This window comes from Protobothrops mucrosquamatus, unplaced genomic scaffold (genome assembly GCF_001527695.2).
Source record: "Protobothrops mucrosquamatus isolate PMUCROS unplaced genomic scaffold, P.Mucros_1.0 scaffold4593, whole genome shotgun sequence".
Classification (NCBI taxonomy): domain Eukaryota; kingdom Metazoa; phylum Chordata; class Lepidosauria; order Squamata; family Viperidae; genus Protobothrops; species Protobothrops mucrosquamatus.
Window position 1 is genome coordinate 21,608 of NW_015390496.1, and position 22,840 is coordinate 44,447.

Sequence of the window (22,840 nt, forward strand, 5' to 3'; positions counted from 1 at the left end):
TGACTAAGGCGGGACTAGAACTCACCGTCCCCTGGTGATTGGCCCAAAGTCACTCAGCTGGCTGTCATGTCTAAGGCGGGACTAGAACTCACCGTCCCCTGGTGATTGGCCCAAAGTCACTCAGCTGGCTGTCATGTCTAAGGCGGATTAGAACTCACCCTCCCTTCTTGTGATTAGCCCAAAGTCACTCAGCTGTCATGGCTAAGGCAGGACTAGAACTCACCGTCCCCTGGTGATAGGCCCAAAGTCACTCAGCTGGCTGTCATGACTAAGGCGGGACTAGAACTCACCGTCCCCTAGTGATTGGACTAGAACTCATGTTCTCCTGTTTTCTAGCCTGGTGCCTTAACCACTACACCAAACTGTCTCAAACTGGCTATTGCTGTTTTATGATATTGTAAGCCACTCAGAGTCTCCTGACAGTGAGATGGGCAGCATATCAATTTAATAAACACACAAATGTCTGTATCCAGACTATTTGCTACTGAGCTTATAGATATTTTGTAAAAAAAACAACCCTTTCCATCCAGGATTTCCTGGTGGTCCCCTCTCCAGCCACATAACCTGTGATGAGCTAATTCTCTGTTTAATATGTGAGCAGGCAATCCTTCAGTCCAAAAAGTCCACCTGATGCAGATGTTGTGCCAGCTTCCACAAGCGACAAGCCACACAACTGCTGGTTAAGTCCCCTATGATTTTGGACCCTAATTTTATTAAGGTTTAAAATGTCATCGGCCAGATGCACAACTTCTGCACAATAGAAAACCAGTATGTATAAAAGACACCTTTTCTGTTCTCCTTTCGCCGAATTGCACAATGAATTAAAATGCCCACCAGAACCGTTCAAACAGCTCTCCTTTTTTTGTTTTCTGGAAGGCTTCAGAACAGCTACCTCAGCTCTTTGTTTTTTTCAGGTGTTCAGGGTTTGAATCTTAACAAATTCTTTATTTGGGGGGAAGGGGGGTTGGGCTGGTGCAGGTATGACGGCATCTTTGTAAGACTCAGAGGTCTATTTTTTTTCTTTTTTTTTTGGCACATCTAGCAAAACAAACCGAAAACCCAGAGAGGAGATCATGGACAGATGCTTCGGGCCGATATGTTTTCCTGACATAAATTCTTTTTTTTTCACTTTAAGTAAAAAAAAAAAAAAGCACCTCTCACTGAATATCAAAAACAATATCAAAAACAGTGACTGTGAGAGGGACCTTGGAGTCCTAGTGGACGATCACTTGACCATGAGCCAGCAGTGTGCAGCAGCAGCCAAAAAAGCTAATGCAATCCTGGGTTGTATAAACAGAGGCATAGAATCAAGATCACGCGAGGTATTAATGCCGCTTTATAAAGCCCTAGTGAGATCACACCTGGAATACTGCAGTCAGTTTTGATCACCATATCACAAAAAAGATGTTGAGAGTTTGGAAAAAGTGCAGAGAAGAGCAACTAGGATGATTAAAGGCCTGGAGACTAAAACATATGAAGAACGGTTGCAGGAATTGGGAATGGCCAGTCTAGAAAAAAGAAGGACTAGCGGGGACCTGATAGTAGAATTCTAGTATTTCAGTGGCTGGCTGCCACAAAGAAGAGGGGGCAAATTATTTTCCAAACCACCAGAAGTCAAAAGGATGGAAACTAATCAAGGAGAGAAGCAACCTGGAATTAAGGAGAAACTTCCTAACAGTGAGGACAATCAACCAGTGGAATACAAATTGCCTCCAGAAGTTGTGGGTTTTTAAGAAGAGACTGGACAGCCACTTGTCTCAAATTGCATAGGGTCTCCCTGTTCAATCAGGGGGTTGGATTAGAAGACCTCCGAGGTCCCTTCCAGATCTATTCTGAATTGAATAGATCCTGTGAAAAGTGAACTGCTATTTCCCCTCCTTTGGCAAACGGGAAGCCACTGATTAACACGGGCCGTTTGAAAAATGGCCAAAGAACAGAACATCCAAGTTATACGGATGCAATTTGGACGTAGAAATGAACTTTTTGGAGAGAGAGAAAGAGAGAGAGAGAAAAAAAATAGAGAAGCATATGGCTTTATTATCCTTTGATCCTCCAGCTCTAAAATGCGACCCTCATTCCAGCGTGTACAACCTCGTCAGTTCCGTTTTTTTCTTTCTTTTTTTTAAGTACAGCACGTGTAGGATTGTTGTCGTTGTGCGACTTGGCGGTGGCAGTGGGGGGGGGGAAACCAGTCACATCTCTTGACTCCTGCAATGAAGCCTGCCTGGGCTATATATATCTATCTATATATATATCGATTCCTGTTCATCCTTCTCAGAAATGGACCCTCGAAATGTCCTGGGTGGCAAACAACCTTTTGCAATTCGTACACAAGATGGAGAGAGATTTCTGCTGCTCAGCCAAGCAAGCGCGACACACCAGGTGCCTGCAGGGAAGCTGGTACACGGCATCGGTTTTGAAGTACAACGAAAAGCCTCGGGAACAGGAAGAGCATCCTTGCGTGCTGAGGCCCCTGTTGTGCTCTGTGGGGGAAAACAAAACAAAAAAGGAGGGGGAAAAATACACAAAAGTGAAAACGTGACAACTCAATAACTCGACGGTTGTGTTTTGGGTGGCTGGCTGGAGGCAGTCCTGCTAGACCAGGGGTAGGCAACCTTGGCCTTTTTATGACTCGTGGACTTCAACTCCCAGAATTCCTGAGCCAGCCATGCTGAGGGGAAAGGGAGAGGTTTCCAAGCTGAGCCATGCTGGCTCAGGAATTCTGGGGGTTGAAGTCCACGAGTCAGAAAGCGGCCTAGGCCTAGGCCAGAGGTAGGCAGCCTTGGCTCTTTTATGACTCGTGGACTTCAACTCCCAGAATTCCTGAGCCAGCATGGCTCAGCTTAGAAACCTCCCTTTCCTCTCAGCGTGGCTGGCTCAGGAATTCTGGGAGTTGAAGTCCACGAATCATAAAAGAGCCAAGGTTGTCTACTCCTGTGCTAGACTAAAGAAATCTATAGATGTAGCTGATCAGATCCACGTTGATGTATTAGTATCGCCCCTTTATTGTTTTTACAAATAAGTCAAGGTGGCGAACTTATCCAACATACCTTCCTCTTCCTGTTTTCCTCACAAAAACAACCCTGCGAGGTGGGCTGGGCTGAGAGTTAGTGAGTGATTGGCCCAAAGTCACCCAGCCAGCTTTCATTGGTAAGGCAGGACTAGAACTCACTCTCTCCCAGTGATTGGCCCAAACTCACCTAGCTGTCTTTTGTGCTTGAGGCAGCACTAGAACTCACCATCTCCTGGGGATTGGCCCAAAGTCACCCAGCTGGCTTTCATGCCTATGGCGGGACTAGAACTCACTGTCTCCTGGTGATGGGCCCAAAGTCACCCAGCTGGCTTTCATGCCTATGGCGGGACTAGAACTCACTGTCTCCTGGTGATGGGCCCAAAGTCACCCAGCTGGCTTTCATGCCTATGGCGGGACTAGAACTCACTGTCTCCTGGTGATGAGCCCAAAGTCACCCAGCTGGCTTTCATGTCTAAGGTGGGACTAGAATTCACAAGCTCCTGGTGACTGGCCCAGAGTCACCCAGCCGGTTTTCATGCCTAAGGTGGGACTTTAACTTTAAATATTAATTTTAATCCATCCTTGCCTTTTAAAATTTTATAGGCCGTTTTCAGGTTTTCATATTTTACTTGGGCACTATCCCCCTGTGAGAGAGATGGGCGGTCTTCAGAATTCGATAAATACATAAATAAAAATTCAGCAGGTATAGGGAAGCGAGCTATTTTTCGTATGGGTGAAAGAGTCAAACCCCCAAGGAGCCTGGCGGGCAGGCAGGCAGGGGACCCGGTCCCTGAAAAGTAGGTCGAAGACGATGAGTGGGCCAACTTTTTGCCGGCTTTACCGTGAGCACCGCCTGACCCAGAGAAAGTGCTGGAGCTGCTGCTGCTGCTGCTGCTGCTGTGGACGTGTTGCCCGCCTTTAGCCAAAATCGCAGTGAACGGCATCGTGCTAAGTGCGGAGTTCAAGGCACTGTCCAAGCTTTCGGACAGCCTCTGTTCATGAGTCACCACTTCTGTAAAGAGAGCAAAAAAGATCTGGGAAGAAGCACCGTGTAAGAGCCAAATACCAAATACCTCCCTGGCCGGTCAAGCTACCCAAATCGATTTATTTGTCATCTATCTATCTATCTATCTATCTATCTATCTATCTATCTATCTATCTATCTATCTATCTATCTATCTATCTATCTATCTATCTATCTATCTATCTATCCTATCAAATCTATCAAATCTATTTATCTATCTATCTATCAAATTTATCAAATCTATCAAAGCTATCTATCTATATATATCAAATTATCAAATCTATCTATCTATCAAATCTATCAATCAAACCTATCAAACCTATCAAACCTATCAATCTATATCTATCTATCTATCTATCTATCTATCTATCTATCTATCTATCTATCTATCTATCTATCTATCTATCAAATCTATCTATCAATCTCTATCTCTATCTCTATCATCTCTATCTCTATCTCTATCTCTATCTCTCTATCTATCTAAGCAAAAGCCAGTCTGGGTAGCACGGCCAACAATCAGATAAAAAAATAGCAAATAAAAACAAAGCTGACTTTGGGCCAATCACCAGGTGACAGTGAGTTCTAGCTCTGCCTTAGGCATGAAAGCCTCCTGGGTAACCTTGAGCCAATCACCAGGTGAGGGTGAGTTCCAGTTTGGCCTTAGGCATGAAAACCGGCTGGGTGACTTTGGGCCAGACACCAGGAGAAGGTGAATTCTAGTTCTTCCTTAGTTGTGAAAGCCAGCTAGGTCACTTTGGGCCAGTCCCTCTCTGTCTCTGTCTCTCTCAGACCAACCCACCTCACAGGGTTGTCATAGTGGGAAAAATAGGAGGAAGATGTGTTGAACATGTCCACCGCCTTGAGTTATTTATAAAAACAATAAAAGTGGAAGACCAACCAACGAACAGAGACCGTGGTTGCAGAAGACACTTGCAAACCTCTGAAAACGATGGCCAAAGCTATTCAGAATATTAAACAGACACTCGGCTAGCCGCCCCTAGAGGTGGACGGATCCCGCAGCAAGTTAAGAAACCCGAAGGCTCGGGATACCTGTGGAACAATCCATTTGGGAAGAATTCAAATCCCATTCCATTTTCACCCTCTTCGCGTGGGACCCCAAGCTGGACGCTACGGTCGAGAAGTGGCCGGGCTCCGCCGTGCCCTCCTGGTTCTGATCCACCAGATCGATTTTCCGTTTGAGCGAGGACATGGCTAGGGACGAAGCGACCACCGTCCCCGTGGCCCGGCTCCTCCCCAGCAGATTCACGCCGGGGATGTTGTGCTGGAGGAGGAAGTGGTCTATTCTCGCCTTGAGGGGCGGGTGGGGAAGGGGCTGGGAATGAGGGCCGAAAGCCACCCCGGTGAACGGGTCGCTGGGCACCCGGCCCCACGTCGCCTCGCTGCGGTTGCACTTCTCCAGGGTTCCTTGGTCGATCACTTTCCCGGAAGGAAGCAACATGGGCAGAGTCATGACTTCCAGGGTAATGGGGTCCAAAAATTCTTCCGGGATGTCCTGGAGAACCTCAACCAGCTTCTGCTCCTGGGAGTCGGAGTGTCCGAAGGGCACGACGACGTCGCTCTCCATGGGCAGAGGAAAGCTGAGGAGTTGACCTCCCGGGGCTTCCAACGAGGATCTGGTGGCCACCTGGAGGACATCATCCAACACTTCGTGAGAGCAGGACTTGGCCGGCTGGCCCCAGACCTCGACTCTCTTGATGCAAGGGAGGCCACTGCCCGCTACATGCGTGATGCAGATTCTCAGGTGCGAGACGCTGTTCAAGGACGTGGGGCCTTTATTCCATAAGTCCAAAGAGGCCGAGCCGGGAAAGGAGAGCAGGGGGTCTGTCTGGTGATGGAAGGGAAGCCTGGGCCGGAAGCCGCGATGGCCGAAGGTCACTTTGCTCTGATTTTTTAAGACAGCTTTGCCCACCAGCGTGAACGTCTCTTTGTCCAACGGAGGCTGCTGGCTGGACGGAGCGGAGAAGGGAGGCTCGGGATTATTCCAACCGGCCTTGTTAGACGAGGTAGACGTATAAATATCCAACCCGGTGATGTTGTGGCAGCTGCCGGAAGACGTGTCGATATTAATCCGGCAAATTTCCACATTGAAGGGGAAGGAAATCGTCACCTGGACCGGCGGCTTGATGAAGTATTCGCAGCGGAAGCCGCGATGTCTCTTGACGGGGTCTTCGGAGATGAGGTTTTCCGCTTCGTAGCCGTCGGCGGAAATCTACAATTGAGGAGGGTGGTCAGTGACGGGGAATGCAGGCGGTCCTCCACCTACGACCACAATTGAGCCCCAAATTTCCGTTGCTAAGCGAGACAGCTGCTGAGTCAAATTGGCCCCATTTTACGACCTTCCTTGCCAGTGAATTATTGCAGTTAAGTTAGTCACCGGCTGCCCCACTGACTTTGCTTGTCAGAAGGTCGTAAAAGGGGATCACACAACACTGCGACTGTCATAAATAGGAGTCAATTACCAAATGTCTGAGTGAAGCGACCACGGGGTAATGCTGCAACGTTAAGTGTGAAAAAAAATATGGAAATAAGTCACTTTTTTCAGTGCTGTTGTAACTTTGAACGGGCCACTAAAACAAGCTGTTGTAAGTTGAGTACTACCTGTAGACTGGACAACCGTTTGTCCGGGACAGTATAAAGTCTCCTGCTTTGAGCTGGAGGTGGAATAGCAATAGCACTTAGCGCTTAGACTTATATGCCGCTTCACAGCCCTCTCTAAACGGTTTACTGAGTCCGCCTATTGCAGCCCCCAACAATCTGGGTCCTCATTTAATGACCTCGGAAGGATGGAAGGCTGAGTCAACCTTGAGCGAACTCCTGGCAGTGGGCAGAGTCAGCTTGCAATACTGTATTCTAACCACTGCGCCACCATGCATGGATAGATGGGTAGATGGAGAGAAGGAAGGGCAATAGCAATAGCACTTAGACTTATATACCGCTTCACAGTGCTTTACAGCCCTCTCTAAGCGGTTTACAGAGTCAGCCTGTTGCCCTCGACAATCTGGGTCCTCATTTTCCCGACCTCGGAAGGACAGAAGGCTGAATCAACCTTGAGCCCCGTCCGGATCGAACGTGGGCAGAGTCAGCCTGCAATACTGCATTCTAACCACTGCACCACCAGGACCCTCCCTTCCTCCCTTCCTTTCCTTCCAGCTCCCTCCCTTTTTCTCTTTCCTTTCTTTTCCTTCCTTCCATTCTCTTTCCTCTTTTTCCTTCCTTCCTTCCAGCTCCCGCCCTTTCCTTTCCCTTTCTTTCTTTTTCTTTCTTTCTTTCTTTCTTTCTTTCTCTTTCTTTCTTTTCCTTCCTTCCTTCCTTCCTTCCTTCCTTCCTTCCTTCCAGCAACCCCCTTTCTTCCTTTCTCTCTTTCTTTCCTTTTTCCTTCCTTCCTTCCCTCCCTCCCTCCTTTCCTTAGCACGTAGCAATAGCATTTAGACTTATATACCGCTTCACACTGCTTTACAGCCCTAAGCGGTTTACAGAGTCAGCCTATTGGCCCCGACAATCTGGGTCCTCATTTTTCCAACCTCGGAAGGACGGAAGGCTGAGTCAACCTTGAGCCAGTAAGAATCAAACTGCTGAACTGCTGGCAGCTGGCAGTCAGCAGAAGTTGCTGCAGTACCGCACTTTAACCACTGTGCCACCACAGAATTGGAGACCAGGGAGGTCTTCTAAGATTCTGTATTTTATGTCCTAAATCAGGGGTGTCCAACTGTCGGCCCACGGGCCAGATGCATCACACGAAAGCCGCACCCACCCCAGCTCCAGCAAGGGAAAAATAGCGGCGATACGTCGTGACACACGTCACGTGACACGGCAACCTTGACACCCCTTTCCTAAGAGAGCTGTTTGCCCGATGCCGGTGTGCATGTTCTGAAAAAGGGGATGCATAAAGCAGCAAGGAGTTCCTCTGCCCAACCGCCGCTGACTTTGTCATGCACTGTTGAGTCACCATGTCCCTTGATCCCTACGACAGTTGCCTCCGCTGATACCCAACTGCTGTGCTCCATACCAAGTCCTCGGCCTATTTCGCTGATGTTGTACAGGAAGTCCTCGACTTACAACAGTTCATTCGGTCGACGGTTCAAAGTTACAACAGCACTGGGAAAAGTAATAATAATAATGATANATAATAATAATAATAAAGTTGGAAGGGACCTTGGAGGTCATCTAGTCCAACCCCCTGCTCAGGCAGGAAACCCTATACCATTTCAGACAAATGGCTGTCCAGTCTCTTCTTAAAAACTTCCAGTGTTGGAGCATTCACCGCTTCTGGAGGCAGGTTGTTCCACTGGTTAATTGTTCTAACTGTCAGGAAGTTTCTCCTTTGTTCTAGGTTGCTTCTCTCCTTGATGGGTTTCCATCCATTGCTTCTTGTCCTGCCTTCAGGTGCTTTGGAGAAGAGCTTGACTCCCTCTTCTTTGGGGCAGCCCCTCAAATATTGGAAGACTGCTATCATGTCTCCCCTCGTCCTTCTCTTCATTAAACTAGGCTAGGGGTAGGCAACCTTGGCTCTTTTTATGACTCGTGGACTTCAACTCCCAGAATTCCTGAGCCAGCCACGCTGAGGGGAAAGGGAGAGGTTTCCAAGCTGAGCCATGCTGGCTCAGGAATTCTGGGAGTCGAAGTCCACCAGTCATAAAAGGGCCAAGGTTGCCTACCTCTGGACTAGACACCCAATTCCAGCAACCGTTCCTTTTATGTTTTAGCCTTTAGTGACATAGGACCGTTCTTCACACTTACGACCGTTGCAGCATCCCCGCGGTCACGTGATCAAAATTTAGAGGCTTGGCGACCGACTCATACTTATGACGGTCGCAGTGTCCCGGGGCCATTTGCAACATTCTGACAAGCAAAGTCACGAGGGAGCCAGATTCACTTAACAACCGTGTTACCAACTCAACAACTGCAGCCACTCCCTTAACCACTGTGGCAAGAACGGTCGCAAAATGGGACCAAACTGACTGAATTCACTGAACTGTCTTGCTTAGCAAATGGAAATTTTGGGCTCCCTTGCGGTCGTAAGTGGAGGACTGCCTGTGTTGTGTTGTGTTGTGTTGTGTTGTGCTGGTACTTTTTTGAGGGCCCCAAATACCTTGTTGCAGTGAATCCTCGGCTTGAACTGTGGAAGGCAGACATTGATCACCATATTTATGGCTGTGGACGGAAATCGGCTTCCCCGATTTTTAATCCGGCTCTACGATAAAAACACAGAATGTTTTTTTTTAAATCCCAGCAGACTGGCAAGAGAGGATCATAAAAAAAGCACAGGTCATCCTCAAGTTACGACCACAATGGAGCCCAAAATTTCTGTCACTAAGCAAGACAGTTAACTGAGTTTTGCCCCATTTTACGACCTTTCCTGCCGCAGTTAAGTGAATCCCCTCTTGACTTTGTCGTAAAAGGGGGATCACACGACCGCAGGACACTGCAACCGTCGTAAATATGAGTCAGTTGCCAAGGGTCTGAATTTTGATCACGTGACCCCGGGGGACTCTGCAGTGGTTGAAAGTTTGAAAAATGATGACGTCAGGGGATTTTTTTTAGGTGATGTTGTAACTTCGGTCACTAAACGAACCGTTGTAAGTCAAGGACACGGGGATGGCCTAGAATAAAGGTGTCCAACCTTGGTCACTTTAAGACTTGTGGACTTCAATTGCCAGTCAAGGACCACCTTTACAAGACACTTCTGCAGGCAAGCTGTGTCACTGGTTTGTTAATTAATTGAACGAGGAGGCAGCAATATAAAATTTCCAAATAAATAAATTTGGTGCAGATGTAGGAGAGATGCGAACTCGTGACGAAGGTTGATAAGCCGCGAGGACGACACTCGATGCCTACATTCTCCACCAGGGTCAATACGACAGGTCGCTGTTCCCAATTCTGAGGGCAGGATCGCCATCCAGAGTCTGGGAAAGCTATTGGCCACTGCCATTGTGGGACTTTAATTAATTAATTAAATTCTTTTTAATGAAGGAGAAGCTGCCTAACAGTGAGGACAATTGACCAGTGGAACCGCTTGCCTCCAGAAGTTGTGGGTGCCTCATCACGGGAGGTTTTTAAGAAGAGACTGAGCAATCTCTTGTCTGAAGTGGTATAGGGCTGTGGTGGCGAACCTATGGCACGCGTGCCACAGGCGGCACGCGGCGCCGTCTCTGGTGGCACGCGAGCCATTGCTGGGCCGAGCTGCTCCCTCCTCTCTCTCCGCACATGCGCAGTCTGGGATGAGGCAAGAGGCTATAAAGGGAGCAACTTTCGGCGGAAGCAGGCACGGAAAGCGAGGCAGCAGCCCTGTGTGCGTCCCCATGCGCGAGCGTGCCCCTGCCCTGCCAGGCAAGCGGAGTTGCGGCATCTTCAGCAGAAGAGCGCAGGTGGGCAGCGGAAGGCACGAGGAGCCCCAATCCTAGCACAGCCCCTCCTCCCCCCCTCGGAAGAACTGCGGGGCTCAGGAGCCTCCCCCCATGCCCCCCACCCGCTGTGCAAGATGCCCTCCTGCCCACTGCCCCACCCGCCAGAGCAACATCGAGTTGGCCACGCCCACCCAGTCTGCCATTTCCACCATAGCCACGCCCATCCAGCAATACATAAGTGGGATTTGGGTTCCGGTTTGGGCACTCGGTCTCTAAAAGGTTCACCACCACTGGTATAGGGTCTCCTGCTTGAGCAGGGGGTTGGACTAGAAGACCTCTGAGGTTCCTTCCGGCTCTATTCTGATTGACTTTTCAGAACTCGTGATCAATTGGGCAAGCTTGGAATACAAGGCTTGGAATTCTGAATGGTGCTTTTGTAACAGTGGAAGGGCCTAGAATACAGATGTCCAACCTTGACCACTTTTAAGACTTGTGGACTTCAACTCCCAGAATTCCCCAGCCTGCATAGCAGAGGTCTCCAAAGGGGGCAATTTTAAGACTTGTGGACTTCAACTCTCAGAATTCCACTGCCGGCTGGAGGATTCTGGGAGTTGAAGTCCACACATCTTCAAACAGGAATGGTTGAGAAACACCATAGTAGAATCCTGAAAAGGCCTTTAACGCGTTTCACACCAAATGTCTGAAGTGGGTTCGAGGAGAGCCGTGCAGTTCCCACCAACTTTTGCCCACTGAAATTCACTTTCCTATTTTTCCAGGTGGTTTGAAATTTTACAACTGAACGGGTCTCTCCAATTTATTAAGTTGTAATAATTTCCTTCAGAAATTCTGGGCGTTCCATCATTGGAGGTTTTTAAGAAGAGACCGGATGGTCACTTCTCTGAGATGGGGTAGGCCACCTTTGCTCTTTTATGACTGGTGGACTTCAACTCCCAGAATTCCTGAGCCAGCCATGCTGAGGGGAAAGGGAGAGGTTTCCAAGCTGAGCCATGCTGGCTCAGGAATTCTGGGAGTTGAAGTCCACCAGTCATAAAGTGGCCTAGGCCTAGGCCAGAGGTAGGCAACCGTGGCTCTTTTATGACTGGTGGACTTCAACTCCCAGAATTCCTGAGCCAGCCATGCTGAGGGGAAAGGGAGAGGTTTCCAAGCTGAGCCATGCTGGCTCAGGAATTCTGGGAATTGAAGTCCACAAGTCTTAAAGTTGCCAAGGTTGAGGACCCCTGATATAGGGCAGGCGTGGGGAACCTTGGCTCTTTTATGACTCGCGGACTCCAACTCCCAGAATTCCTGAGCCAGCCATGCTGAGGAGAAAATGAAAGGTTTCCAACCTGAGCCATGCTGGCTGAGGAATTCTGGGAGTTGAAGTCCACAAGTCATAAAAGAGCCAAGGTTGCCTACCCCTGGTGTAAGTTCTCCTGCTTGAGCGGGGGGGGGGGGGGGGGCTGGACTAGAAGACCTCCAAGGTCCCTTCCAGCTCTATTCTATTCTAATGTGGTGTGCGTGTGTGTATCAAAGTTACCTTGTTCCTCTTGAGCTCCAATTTGGCCTTCAATTCATTGTATTCTTCTATTAGACAGTCTCATGATATTAAAAGTCTGGTGGCACCTGGAAAGGAATATAAATTGTTTTGATATAATGGCCAATCTGAAAGTACGTGCAATATCATTACCGAAGTTTATTAAAGTTGCACAGCAATATGATTTACACTCTGGCTCAACTGGAAAACATGGTTAATTTGCTGTTAATTTGTAGCCTGGGACAGGTGGCTGAGGAATTCTGGGAGTTGAAGTCCATAAGTCATAAAGAGGCCACAGTTCTCCATGCTGGCTGAGGAATTCTGTGTGTGTGTGTGTGTGTGTGTGTGTGTGTGTGTAAGAGCAGTAGCATCTTCCAGTTTACAAAAGCTGCTTCTTCACGGATTACTGATAAGCCTTCGGGTGGTTGATGCCAATATTACAATGTCGGTACTCAACTACAAATTCTTCATTTCATAAGCACTTCAGTCTATAAAGCTAATTTGGATTCTACCAATCAATGTGGGAAAAGAAATAAACCATAAATTTAAAATATGCAAAGATTAATCAACAAAGGAGGCTAAAACGTACGAAGAATAGTTGCAGGGATTGGGTGTGTCTAGTCTAGTGAAAAGGAGGTCTAGGGGGTGACATGATGGCAGTCTTCCAATATTTGAGGGGCTGCCCCAAAGAAGAGGGAGTCAAGCTATTCTCCAAAGTCCCCGAAGGCAGGAAAAGTAGCAACGGATGGAAACTAATCAAGGAGAGAAGCAACCTGGAATTAAGGAGAAATTTCCTAACAGTGAAGACAATTAATCAGTGGAACAGCTTGCCACTAGAAGCTGTGGGTGCTCCAACACTTGAGGTTTTTGTAAAGAGATTGGACAACCAGAATGGTCTCGGTCTCCTGCTTGTGCAGGTTGGGCTAGAAGACCTCGCAGGCCCCCGCCAATTCTGTGATTCTGTTAGCTTTATTTTTCAATGATAACATTTCCCCATCATTAGAAGCAATGGTTCACAGCATCCTCGAAGGGATTAGTCTACGGATTGGGAAGGGGTGAATGGATGGTATAGGATGGTTATAAAATACAGTAGTGGCCAAAATTGTGGAAACCTTTTGGGAAAAGTGTACAGTAAAAATGCCACCTTTGGTTTAAGTTTCCACCCATTTTTCTTCTAATTTCTTTATAACTGTAGCCTTGTTCACTTGATAACACTATTTTACATCGCTTTCTGGGTGACCAGTCAACTCTTTGCACCATGACTTTAATTTTATTATGTTTTGCAAGCTCACTCAATGAAAGAACACAAAAAAACCCAACCAACTTGATAGCCATCATATAACACACTGACAAATGTCCTCCTCTCAGCTTCAATACAGGAGATCGATAACCGAATCCGACTGTGATCTGATTGGCTCATGGCCAAAACAAGGTGACACCCGATTGGCTCTCTAAACACTCACGCTCATTGGCTACAATCAGAGGAAGGAAAGCTACCTGAGATCCACCTGAGGAAGTTGTGCTTCCTTTTTCTGGTTATTTGGCTATAACGTTTCATAGAATACAGTACGGATAATTGAACAAACTTTGTTGCATTACATTCTTGATTAAATTATCTTTCCATTGATATGTAATTTTATGGTACTACTCCAAAAAAAAAGCGGTGTTATTAGCCATCAAACCTCAAAAATACACTTTTCCCAAAAGGTTTCCACAATTTTGGCCACTTCTGTATTATAATACCAGTGATAATTAGCCACTCTCTGGAAAAGAAAGGCAAGACTGAAGCCTAAATAAACAACGAATGTGAATCTTAGAGCAACAACTATAATCCCATCATTAGGTGAGTTAGGAGATCATGCTGAACAAATTTTAATCCATCTTCTAACTCAAGTGTTTCTCAACCTTGGCATCTTGAAGATAGGTGGACTTCAACTCCCAGAATTCCTCAGTCAGCTGTTCTGGCTGGGGAATTCTGGGAGTTGGAAGTTCACCTATCTTCAAGATGCCAAGGTTGAGAAACACGGTTCTAACTGAAGCCATCTTGGGTTCTGTTCTCCCGTATCAGCCTTTGTTGATTCGACACGGTGCAGCAGAATAAATAATAAATCTATCTATATAAATAAAAATGTAAATGTTCGTTTGTTCAAAATCTTAAATCTCCGAAAGTTCTTCACCGATTGCTTTGAAATTTTGACACAACGTTGCATTCGAATACGCGCGTGTTTTTATATACCTACTATTATATAGATGTCACACCTGTGACCGGTAAAAACATGCTTTTTTAAAAAAACAGCGCCATCTGTTGGCTGAGTGAACGAGAGCCACAGCAACGCGTGGCCGGGTACAGCTAGTAGGTAAATAAGTAGAATAAATAAAAACACACAAAAAGCCATAAAAGTATATTTTAATTGCGGTAATGTTTTCCAGTCACTTAACTGGGGCATCCAGCTTTCCCCTTTTGGCATGCCAATAATTTTGAGCAAAGAATTAAAGCATTAAAAGCGGGATGCGACATTGCCCAACTCTTTCCCATTCGCCAAGCTGCGTTTTCTTACACCGGTGGTTGATCTTGCCTACTGGAGTAATATCTAGGTAGTCCTCGACTTACGACCGTTTTGTTTAGCGGCCATTCTAAATTACAGAAGGCACTGGAGAAAAAAAGCGACCTCTGACCGTTTTTTCACACTTACAGCCGCCGCAGCATCGTGGGATCAAAGTTCAAAGGCTTGGCAGGGGACTCACATTTATGACGGTCGCAGTGTCCTGGAATCACGTGATCTCCTTTTGCGACCTTCTGACAAAGCAAAGTCAGTGGGGGAAGCCAGATTCACTTAACAACTGGGTTACTGGCTTAACGACGGTGGCAAGAAAGGTCGTAAAATGGGGCAAAATTCACAAAATGTCTCGCTTAGCAACAATTTTGGGCGTTAAGTCGAGGACTGCCTATCCACGTGCAAATATATATCCAAGTGCCTAAATTCACTTTATGGTAACTTCAAACTTCTCTCCATGTAGGTTTGTTTCTTCATTTATTTGGTGTGCAATGCAGAAGTGATTACCCAATGTTTTCCTTTTCTAGGATATATCCTGACTTCCCAATCTAACCTATATTCCAAGGATTTCTTAGTGGCCTCCCATTCAAATAATAACAAGGTCTGATCCTACTTACAGTAGTGGCCAAAATTGTGGAAACCTTTTGGGAAAAGTGTATTTTTTAGGTTTGATGGCTAATAACACCACTTTCTTTTTGGGAGTAGTACCATAAAATTACATATCGATGGAAAGATAATTTAATCAAGAACGTCATGCAACAAAGTTGGTTCAATTATCTGTATTCTATGAAACGTTATAGCCAAATAACCAGAAAAAGGAAGCCCAACTTGCTTAGGTTGATATCAGGTAGCTTTCCTTCACCTGATTGGCCACCACTGTAGCTTCCAAGATCAATCAGCGTGGGACGGACGCTGCCGCCCACTCCGATTAATACGCACACATTTTGCAGTTCTCTTTCTGACTCGTGTGTATATATGCGCACCCCGAAAGCATTTTACATTTCTTCTGACATCTCCCCAAATTCAGGCAAATTTTAAATTCCCATGAGCGAGATGCGCTCCCTCAAATGATGGGCAAATGAATTGCTGGACTGTATATATACATAACGAATTAATTCTCAAAGCTTTGCCCCCCCCCCAGGTTTTTCAAATGATGATGGCTGGTCCTTCATGGGCGAAGTGGTGGAGCACGAGTAAAATAAAGTTGTATGAGTAGCAGCGTTTTATTTGCTTAAGGATGAGCGCGAAATCCCTCCGCCCTCAGAGAAACAGGCTGAAAGCTAGCATGCAAATACTGACTACGACGGTTTCCAGTTACGACGGTCACCTTAAAAGCTAAAAAAAACCTCAAGTCATTCCCCCCGAGGATTTTTAGTCCGGTTCTATGGAATGTTTTGGCTACGATTCGTATACTTTCTGGCACAAATACTTCCTCTGTTCCTCCCGGTTACATTTGAGTAACGGAAACCACTCCCAAAAGGGCAGTTCCACTGGTATATATCCAATTTGGCGGAGTTGTCTCCTTTTCATGGCGTGGAGTCCCAGCAGCTCTTTTGAGTGGTACCTGTATTGGTTTCGGTTGGTGACTTGAAGAGCTAATTTCACACATTCTGGCTGCTCCTGGTTCGTCGTAGAGGGTCGTCCTTCAACTTTTGCCTCGGCTGAAGGGTCCAAACCAGGTCCGGCATCGGAAAACTCCAATTTTTTCCAAATAGGCAGTCCACGAAAGTCTGCCTTTTGCTGAATACCTTGGTTTTTCTCGCTTGCGTCAGGCCGGCCGAGCGATTTCCCTTTCAAAAGCCGGTGAATCATGTTATCGGTCAGCAACGTGCCCTTTTTCTTCAGTTCTAAGCGCTCCCTGGTGGCCCCTTCCGAATTAAACGGCAACGGCTTCCGGCTGGCGTCTAAACGGACTTCTAAATCCACGGACCTGACATGGGGCAAGACGGCGTGGAGCTTGACAAACTGGGGGCCCCCCAACACGTCCTCCAGGAGGGACCACGCCGCCTCGAATTCCTGCTTCAAGAAATAGTCCTGCATTTTCCCCGCCATCTCCTGTTTGCTTTGGACGCTCAGACGACTGCCGGCGTAGGCCGGACACTCGATGCCCACCGTCCCGTCCAGGGTGAAAAAATCTTTCCAGAGGTCATGTTTACAGACGCTGCTTAGCTGGATAAACTCGGGACTCAACACGTAGTCCAGCAGTTCGTAGGGGAAACGCTCCACGAAGGCCAAACCGATCAAGGAGGTGATCAAATGCTCGGGAAATTTATTGTACTCGAACAACCTCGACTCCAGCTGCTCCAGCAGGCTGTCGTAAAACTCTTCCCCGTTGGGAGGGTGGTAGTTCAAGGTTCCAAAAGACCACAACAATTTCGCGATGTCCTTGGTTCTGCAAGAAGCCGCCTTGGGAGGCACCACCGCCGCAATGGCGTTCAGGATGTCTTCGTCGCAGTAGCGCAACGAGGAGCAGGCGAATGCGATGTGCATGACCCCCGGCATGCTGATCGTGGAGATTCTGGGAGGAATGGCATGCCCGAGTTCCTTTAGAAAGTCCACGTGATCCAAGTGAATCCCCCGGAGCATTTTCAGCACGTTCACGATGGCAAAACTGCTCATGTCTCCCAGGGAGCCACAAATTTTGTCTCCGATTTTTCTCAAGAGAGGCTCGGACATGTTACTTTGCGCCTTGAAGAAGCCCAAGCAGACGACTCCCACTTCCTCCAGACTGAGAGCCTGCAAATGTTCCGACACCGAGGCCTCCAACTTCTTTATTAACTCTTCAGGGGCCCGACGGCCTTCGCCGACGATGTAGACCAGCTGGACCAACTGGGTCAAAGACGGAGCCTTCCACTTCGCGTTGACGTCGTTCAACATCGCGTCCAGATACTGGGGGACTTTGCAGTTCAAGCAACGCCACAGATCGGCCACCAGCAGTTGCTGGTCCAAGCTCAGCAGCTCGACCCGCCGGCCGCATTCGGCTTCCACGACCTTCAACATATAATGGACGGGCGGAACGCCTAGGGCCACAAAAGCTTTCAAAAGCACGATCAGCTCGGCGTTCCCAAACCGCTGGACGCTCCTGACCACGCCCTGACAAAGCACCACAAAGCTCGAGCTGGACTTGAAGGCCTGACGTTTTTCTGCCGGCAAATGGCTCAGCCGGAAGAAAGAGTTCACGATGTCCTTGGGTTTCATGTACTCTTTCAACACGGAGACGTTCTGTAGGATGAAATGATACTCTTCGGCAGGAAGGGGCGGAAGGCGTTGATCTGGGTTGTAACACAGAGATTTGTACCCGGGCCTTTGCTTCTGGAATTGCCTAGCCACTTCCTTGCTGCTGCTTGCCTTGAAATGGACCTCATCCGGGTTGTTCCTGATGGAGGACAACAGCCAGGAATCCCTGGGAGAAACTTGAGTGCAGAAAGCTTTGCCGTTTCCCCAATCTAGAACACGGCTCTTTATTCTTGAAAGCCTTGGGAGACAGAGAATCCTGGGTGTGTTCTGGATGCCTCTAATATTAGTTCTGGAGCAAAGAGATTCAAGAGATCCTTCTCTCAAAGCTTGGAGGGCAACTTTGGGAAGGAGACCCTTAGATTCCCGGGAAATGGAAGGGTAAGGACTTAATTGGTAACCTGGTGGCTTCCATGCTTTGAGCACAACGGCAACTATAGGATTTCTGCCTCTTCTTTGGATGCTTTGGCTCGCTTCTTCTTGGGGGAAGCTCTTCGGGGTCTGCGCCTTGGGAAATGCAGTTGTCCTACAAGACCGCCCTGAAAATCTTCGGCATATTATCCTCGCAGACATGGTCACAATTATCAGGCCGGGTACTGAAAAAAGGGCAGATGAAGAATAAGTGGCTTCCACTTCTGCTGTCGTTATCAAGATACTATTCTGAGAGCGCTACATTTACCCAGAATCCAATGCGCTCTACGCCCAAAGAAAACCAAAAGAGTAACTAGAAACAACGCTACTTAGCTTTGCATGCTCTTTTTTTACATACATTTAGTAGTTAAGGCGCCAGGCTCGAACACAGGAAATGGTGAGTTCTAGTCCCGCCTTAGGCATGAAAGCCGGCTGGGTGACTTTGGGCCAATCACCAGGAGATGGTGAGTTCTAGTCCCGCCTTAGACACGAAAGCCAACTGGGTGATTTTGAGCCAATCACCAGGAGATGGTGAGTTCTAGTCCCGCCTTAGGCATGAAAGCCGACTGGGTGACTTTGGGCCAATCACCAGGAGACAGTGAGTTCTAGTCCCGCCTTAGGCATGAAAGCCGGCTGGGTGACTTTGGGCCAATCACAAGGAGACGGTGAGTTCTAGTCCCGCCTTAGGCATGAAAGCCGGCTGGGTGACTTTGGGCCAATCAACAGGAGATGGTGAGTTCTAGTCCTGCCTTAGGCATGAAAGCCGGCTGGATGACCATGGGCCAGTCCCTCTCTCCCAGCCCAACCCACCTCACAGGGTTGTTGTAGGGATAATAGGAAGTGGCAGGGGTGTTGGATATGTTCGCCGTCTTGAGGTATTTGTAAAACTAATAAAGGCGAGGAATGAATGAATGAATGAGTGAGTGAATGAAGGCACCCAGAAATGAAGGAATCAATTATTTCAGGACTAGGAAATCCCCCCCCCCCAATTGGGTTTATTTCTTATTCCTGACCCATATACCATCCTTGTATTTACAAAAAGACAGAAGCATGCAATCCATTGATAATTCCAATATCTGTCCTCCTCCCACAAACACGTATGCAAAAATACACACGGATATTAAACCTTGAGCACGCATCTCATCCCTCCCTCCCTTTCAATCTCTCCACCAAAAACCTTCAGGTTATCCCAACCAAGGTTTCTCTTTCAAACAATTCTGCCCTTTCCCTGACATCCTGGATGGATGTCATGGTTTTGCTGCTACGAACATCACCCAACTCTCAAACCCAAGCATGGCATCATGGCGCCTGAGTCTTATTTCCCTACGATAAGAAAATTGAAATAATGCATGTCCCTTTCTTAGTTGGCTCAATCAACAGTGCAAAAGTTCCATTTTGTACACTCTTCAATGTTAGGAAGCACAGATGCCTCCCACCCGGCCACTGGATACTCTGGGAGTGGAAGCCCACAGATCTTAAAAGTTGCTGAGGCTGTGGAACAATAGAGTAATGGCTACAGTGCTGGGCTAGCAATCAGAATATTTATTGTGAGTTCGAGTCCCGCCTTAGGCATGAAAGCCGGCTGGGTGACTTTGGGCCAATCACCAGGAGACGGTAAGTTCTAGTCCCGCCTTAGGCATGAAAGCCAGCTGAGTGACTTTGGGCCAATCACCAGGAGACGGTGAGTTCTAGTCCCGCCTTAGGCACGAAAGTCAGCTGGATGGCTTTAGGCCAATCATTAGGAGATGGTGAGTTCTAGTCCCGCCTTAGGCACGAAAGTCGGCTGGGTGACTTTGGACCAATCACCAGGAGAGGGTGAGTTCTAGTCCCGTCTTAGGCATTGAAAGCCAGCTGGGTGACTGAGCTAGACCTATTCTCCCTCACTCCAGCCCACCTAACAGGGTTGTTGTAGTGGAAAAAAACAGAAGATGGGAGAGAGATTCCGAGTGGCTCTCTCTGGCACGCTCAGAAAAGGACTGCCTGCCATGGTTTTACTCCAAAGCAACATAATATAAGGAATTTCTTAAAATATGATTTGGGTTTAGAAGGAACTTGAAACAGATCTCCAGTAACAAGAACTTAATTTTTCCTGGTCTCTGATGCCGCAAACATAAATTACTTGTTTGTTTAGAAGAATTAGCATCCCAAAAAAAGGAAACAGGAAGCAAAAGAACCTATCAGGGTTTGGCAAAGCCAAAACTAGCAGGACGTAAGAGACAGAGAAAGGCAATTGGGCAGAAAGGGGATAAACTGTATGTACTCTAAATTCTTATTTTTGTTTAAAAACAGATTCCAATCAGAACTTTTTGTTTTGTTTTCTGCAAAAACAAAACAAAACCCTGCGCAATCTAGGAAGATTAAAAGGATTACACCGAGGGCTTAACGTTCATTTTCCCAAGCCCACAAAGTGTTTAATCCTCACGTTAACTGTCTCTCTCTCAAATGAATCATATTCCATATACAGGTAGTCCTCCAGTTACGACAGCTCATTTAGGGACCATTCAAAGTGACCATGAAAAAAGGGACTTATGACCGTTGTTCACACCGACGACCGTTGCAGCATCCCTGGGGTCACGTGATCCAAATTGAGACACTTGGCAACTGACTCGTATTTATGACGGTTTGCAGTGTCCCCAGGGGTCACGCCATTCCCCTTTTGAGGCCTTCTGACAAGCAAAGTCAATGGGGGAAGCCAGATTCACTTAACCACCGTGTGACTAACTTAACAATCACAGTGATTCACTTAATAATGGTGGCAAGAAAGGTTGTAAAATGAGGCAAAATTCAGTTAACTGCCGCCTCGCTTAGCAACAGAAATTTTGGGCTCAATTGTGGTTGTTAAGTCGAGGACTAAATGTACTATATATACTGTGTTTTCCCGAAAATAAGACAGGGTCTTATTTTATTTTTTTTGCCTCTAAAAGAGGCACCAGGTCTTATTTTCGGGGTAGGACTTACCTCACCTCCGGCACCGACAGCCCCACCCAGCTGGTCCCGCTTTTTCTGGGGCCGAAGTTCTGCAGCTGCATTCGGGCCTGCATTTTGCAGTCAGGTCTTTCCGGAAGGCCTAAGCAGCCGAGTACCGAGTTACGGATTCAATCCATAGCTCGGTCCTTGTCTGCAGAGATCTTGCAAAACAGAGCTATGAATTGAACCCATAGCTCGGTTCTTGGCTGCAGAGGCCTTCCGGAAAGGCCCGTGACTGAGAAATGCAGACCTGGCTGCAGAAGAGGCCTCAGAAGAAGTGGGCTGGCGAGGAGAGGCCTGGCTGCAAGGAAAGCGGGTGCGGGGCAGATCCACATCCCCACCCCAGCTTGATTTTTAAGTGTGTGCCTCGCCCCAAAACTAGGGCTTATTTTGGGGATATGGCTTATATTAGGCCCACCCACAAAAATCAAGCTAGGGCTTATTGTTGGTGTAGACCAGGGGCGGGCAACCTTGGCTCTTTTGTGACTCGTGGACTTCAACTCCCAGAATTCCTGAGCCAGCTTGGCTCAGCATGGAAACCTCTCCCTTTCCCCTCAGCATGGCTGGCTCAGGAATTCTGGGAGTTGAAGTCCACGAGTCATAAAAGAGGCAAGGTTGCCTACCTCTGGCCTAGGCCTAGGCCGCTTTATGACTCGTGGACTTCAACTCCCAGAATTCCTGAGCCAGCATGGCTCCGCTTGGAAACCTCTCCCTTTCCCCTCAGCATGGCTGGCTCAGGAATTCTGGGAGTTAAAGTCCACGAGTCATAAAAGAGGCAAGGTTGCCTACCTCTGGCCTAGGCCTAGGCCGCTTTATGACTCGTGGACTTCAACTCCCAGAATTCCTGAGCCAGCATGGCTCCGCTTGGAAACCTCTCCCTTTCCCCTCAGCATGGCTGGCTCAGGAATTCTGGGAGTTAAAGTCCACGAGTCATGAAAGAGCCAAGGTTGCCTACACCTGGTGTAAGCCTTACTTTCGGGGAAACACAGTAGTACATATTGTCATCATTTTTCCTTAGAGTTCATCTTTTGTCTGTAGAGCTACTGCGACAAATAGTGTTATAATTTTCAAAGCAGAAGCCTCAGAGAACTGCACAATTTCTCAAGCTAGACAACCGAGGTACATTTTTCAAGTTATTGATGCTACTGTAAAATGAATGAATGAAGTCAAGTTCTCAATAATCCTAAAATAGAGAAATTCACTCGCTCAAGCCAACCTTAAGAGCCAGGGTGATAAACAGCCAATTAAGTGACTTATCAGATTATTGTTGGCCAGGAAAGGGGGAGGGGGGGAAGTTACTGGTAGTCCTCGACTTATGTCCAAAATTTCCACTGCTAAACAAGACAGTTGTTAAAACGAGTTTGGCTCCGTTTTCGCAACCTTTCTCGCCACTGTTCTTAAACGAATCGCTGCCGTTAAATGAATCATGTGACAGTGAAGCAAACCTGGTTTCCTCCATTGTCTTGGCTTGTTGGAAGCTGGCTGGAAAGGTTGACCAAGGGTGATCACGTGACCCAGGGACACTGCAACTGTTTAAGTATTTTATTTATTTATTTATAATTTAATTTATACCCCGCCCTTCTCCTCATGGGACTCAGGGCGGCTAACAGCCTCATAAAAACTACAATACAAATACAATAATTAAAAGCCGAATTAAAAAGAAATATTTAAACAGGCCGATCAATTAAAATTACCCTTAAAAATCCCCTGAAACTTTAAAATCATTAAAAATTATCC

The 22,840-nt window shown here is 47.3% G+C and overlaps 2 protein-coding genes across 2 annotated transcripts; both read right to left on the reverse strand.

Moving 5' to 3' along the window:
* Positions 1-2,018: 2,018 nt before the first annotated feature.
* On the reverse strand, positions 2,019-11,989 carry UBOX5 (U-box domain containing 5). The gene is made up of 5 exons (XM_015828509.1): positions 11,940-11,989; positions 9,148-9,249; positions 5,088-6,267; positions 3,855-4,025; positions 2,019-2,483 (listed from the first exon to the last, which is right to left on the reverse strand). The coding sequence occupies exons 2-5, from the start codon at positions 9,199-9,201 to the stop codon at positions 2,275-2,277; spliced, it is 1,614 nt and encodes a 537-aa protein (XP_015683995.1). The 5' UTR covers positions 9,202-9,249; positions 11,940-11,989; the 3' UTR covers positions 2,019-2,274.
* Positions 11,990-15,850: 3,861 nt separating this feature from the next.
* FASTKD5 (FAST kinase domains 5) lies at positions 15,851-17,689 on the reverse strand. Its single transcript, XM_015828508.2, has one exon. The coding sequence runs from the start codon at positions 17,687-17,689 to the stop codon at positions 15,890-15,892; it is 1,800 nt and encodes a 599-aa protein (XP_015683994.2). The 3' UTR covers positions 15,851-15,889.
* Between the last annotated feature and the right edge of the window lie 5,151 nt (positions 17,690-22,840).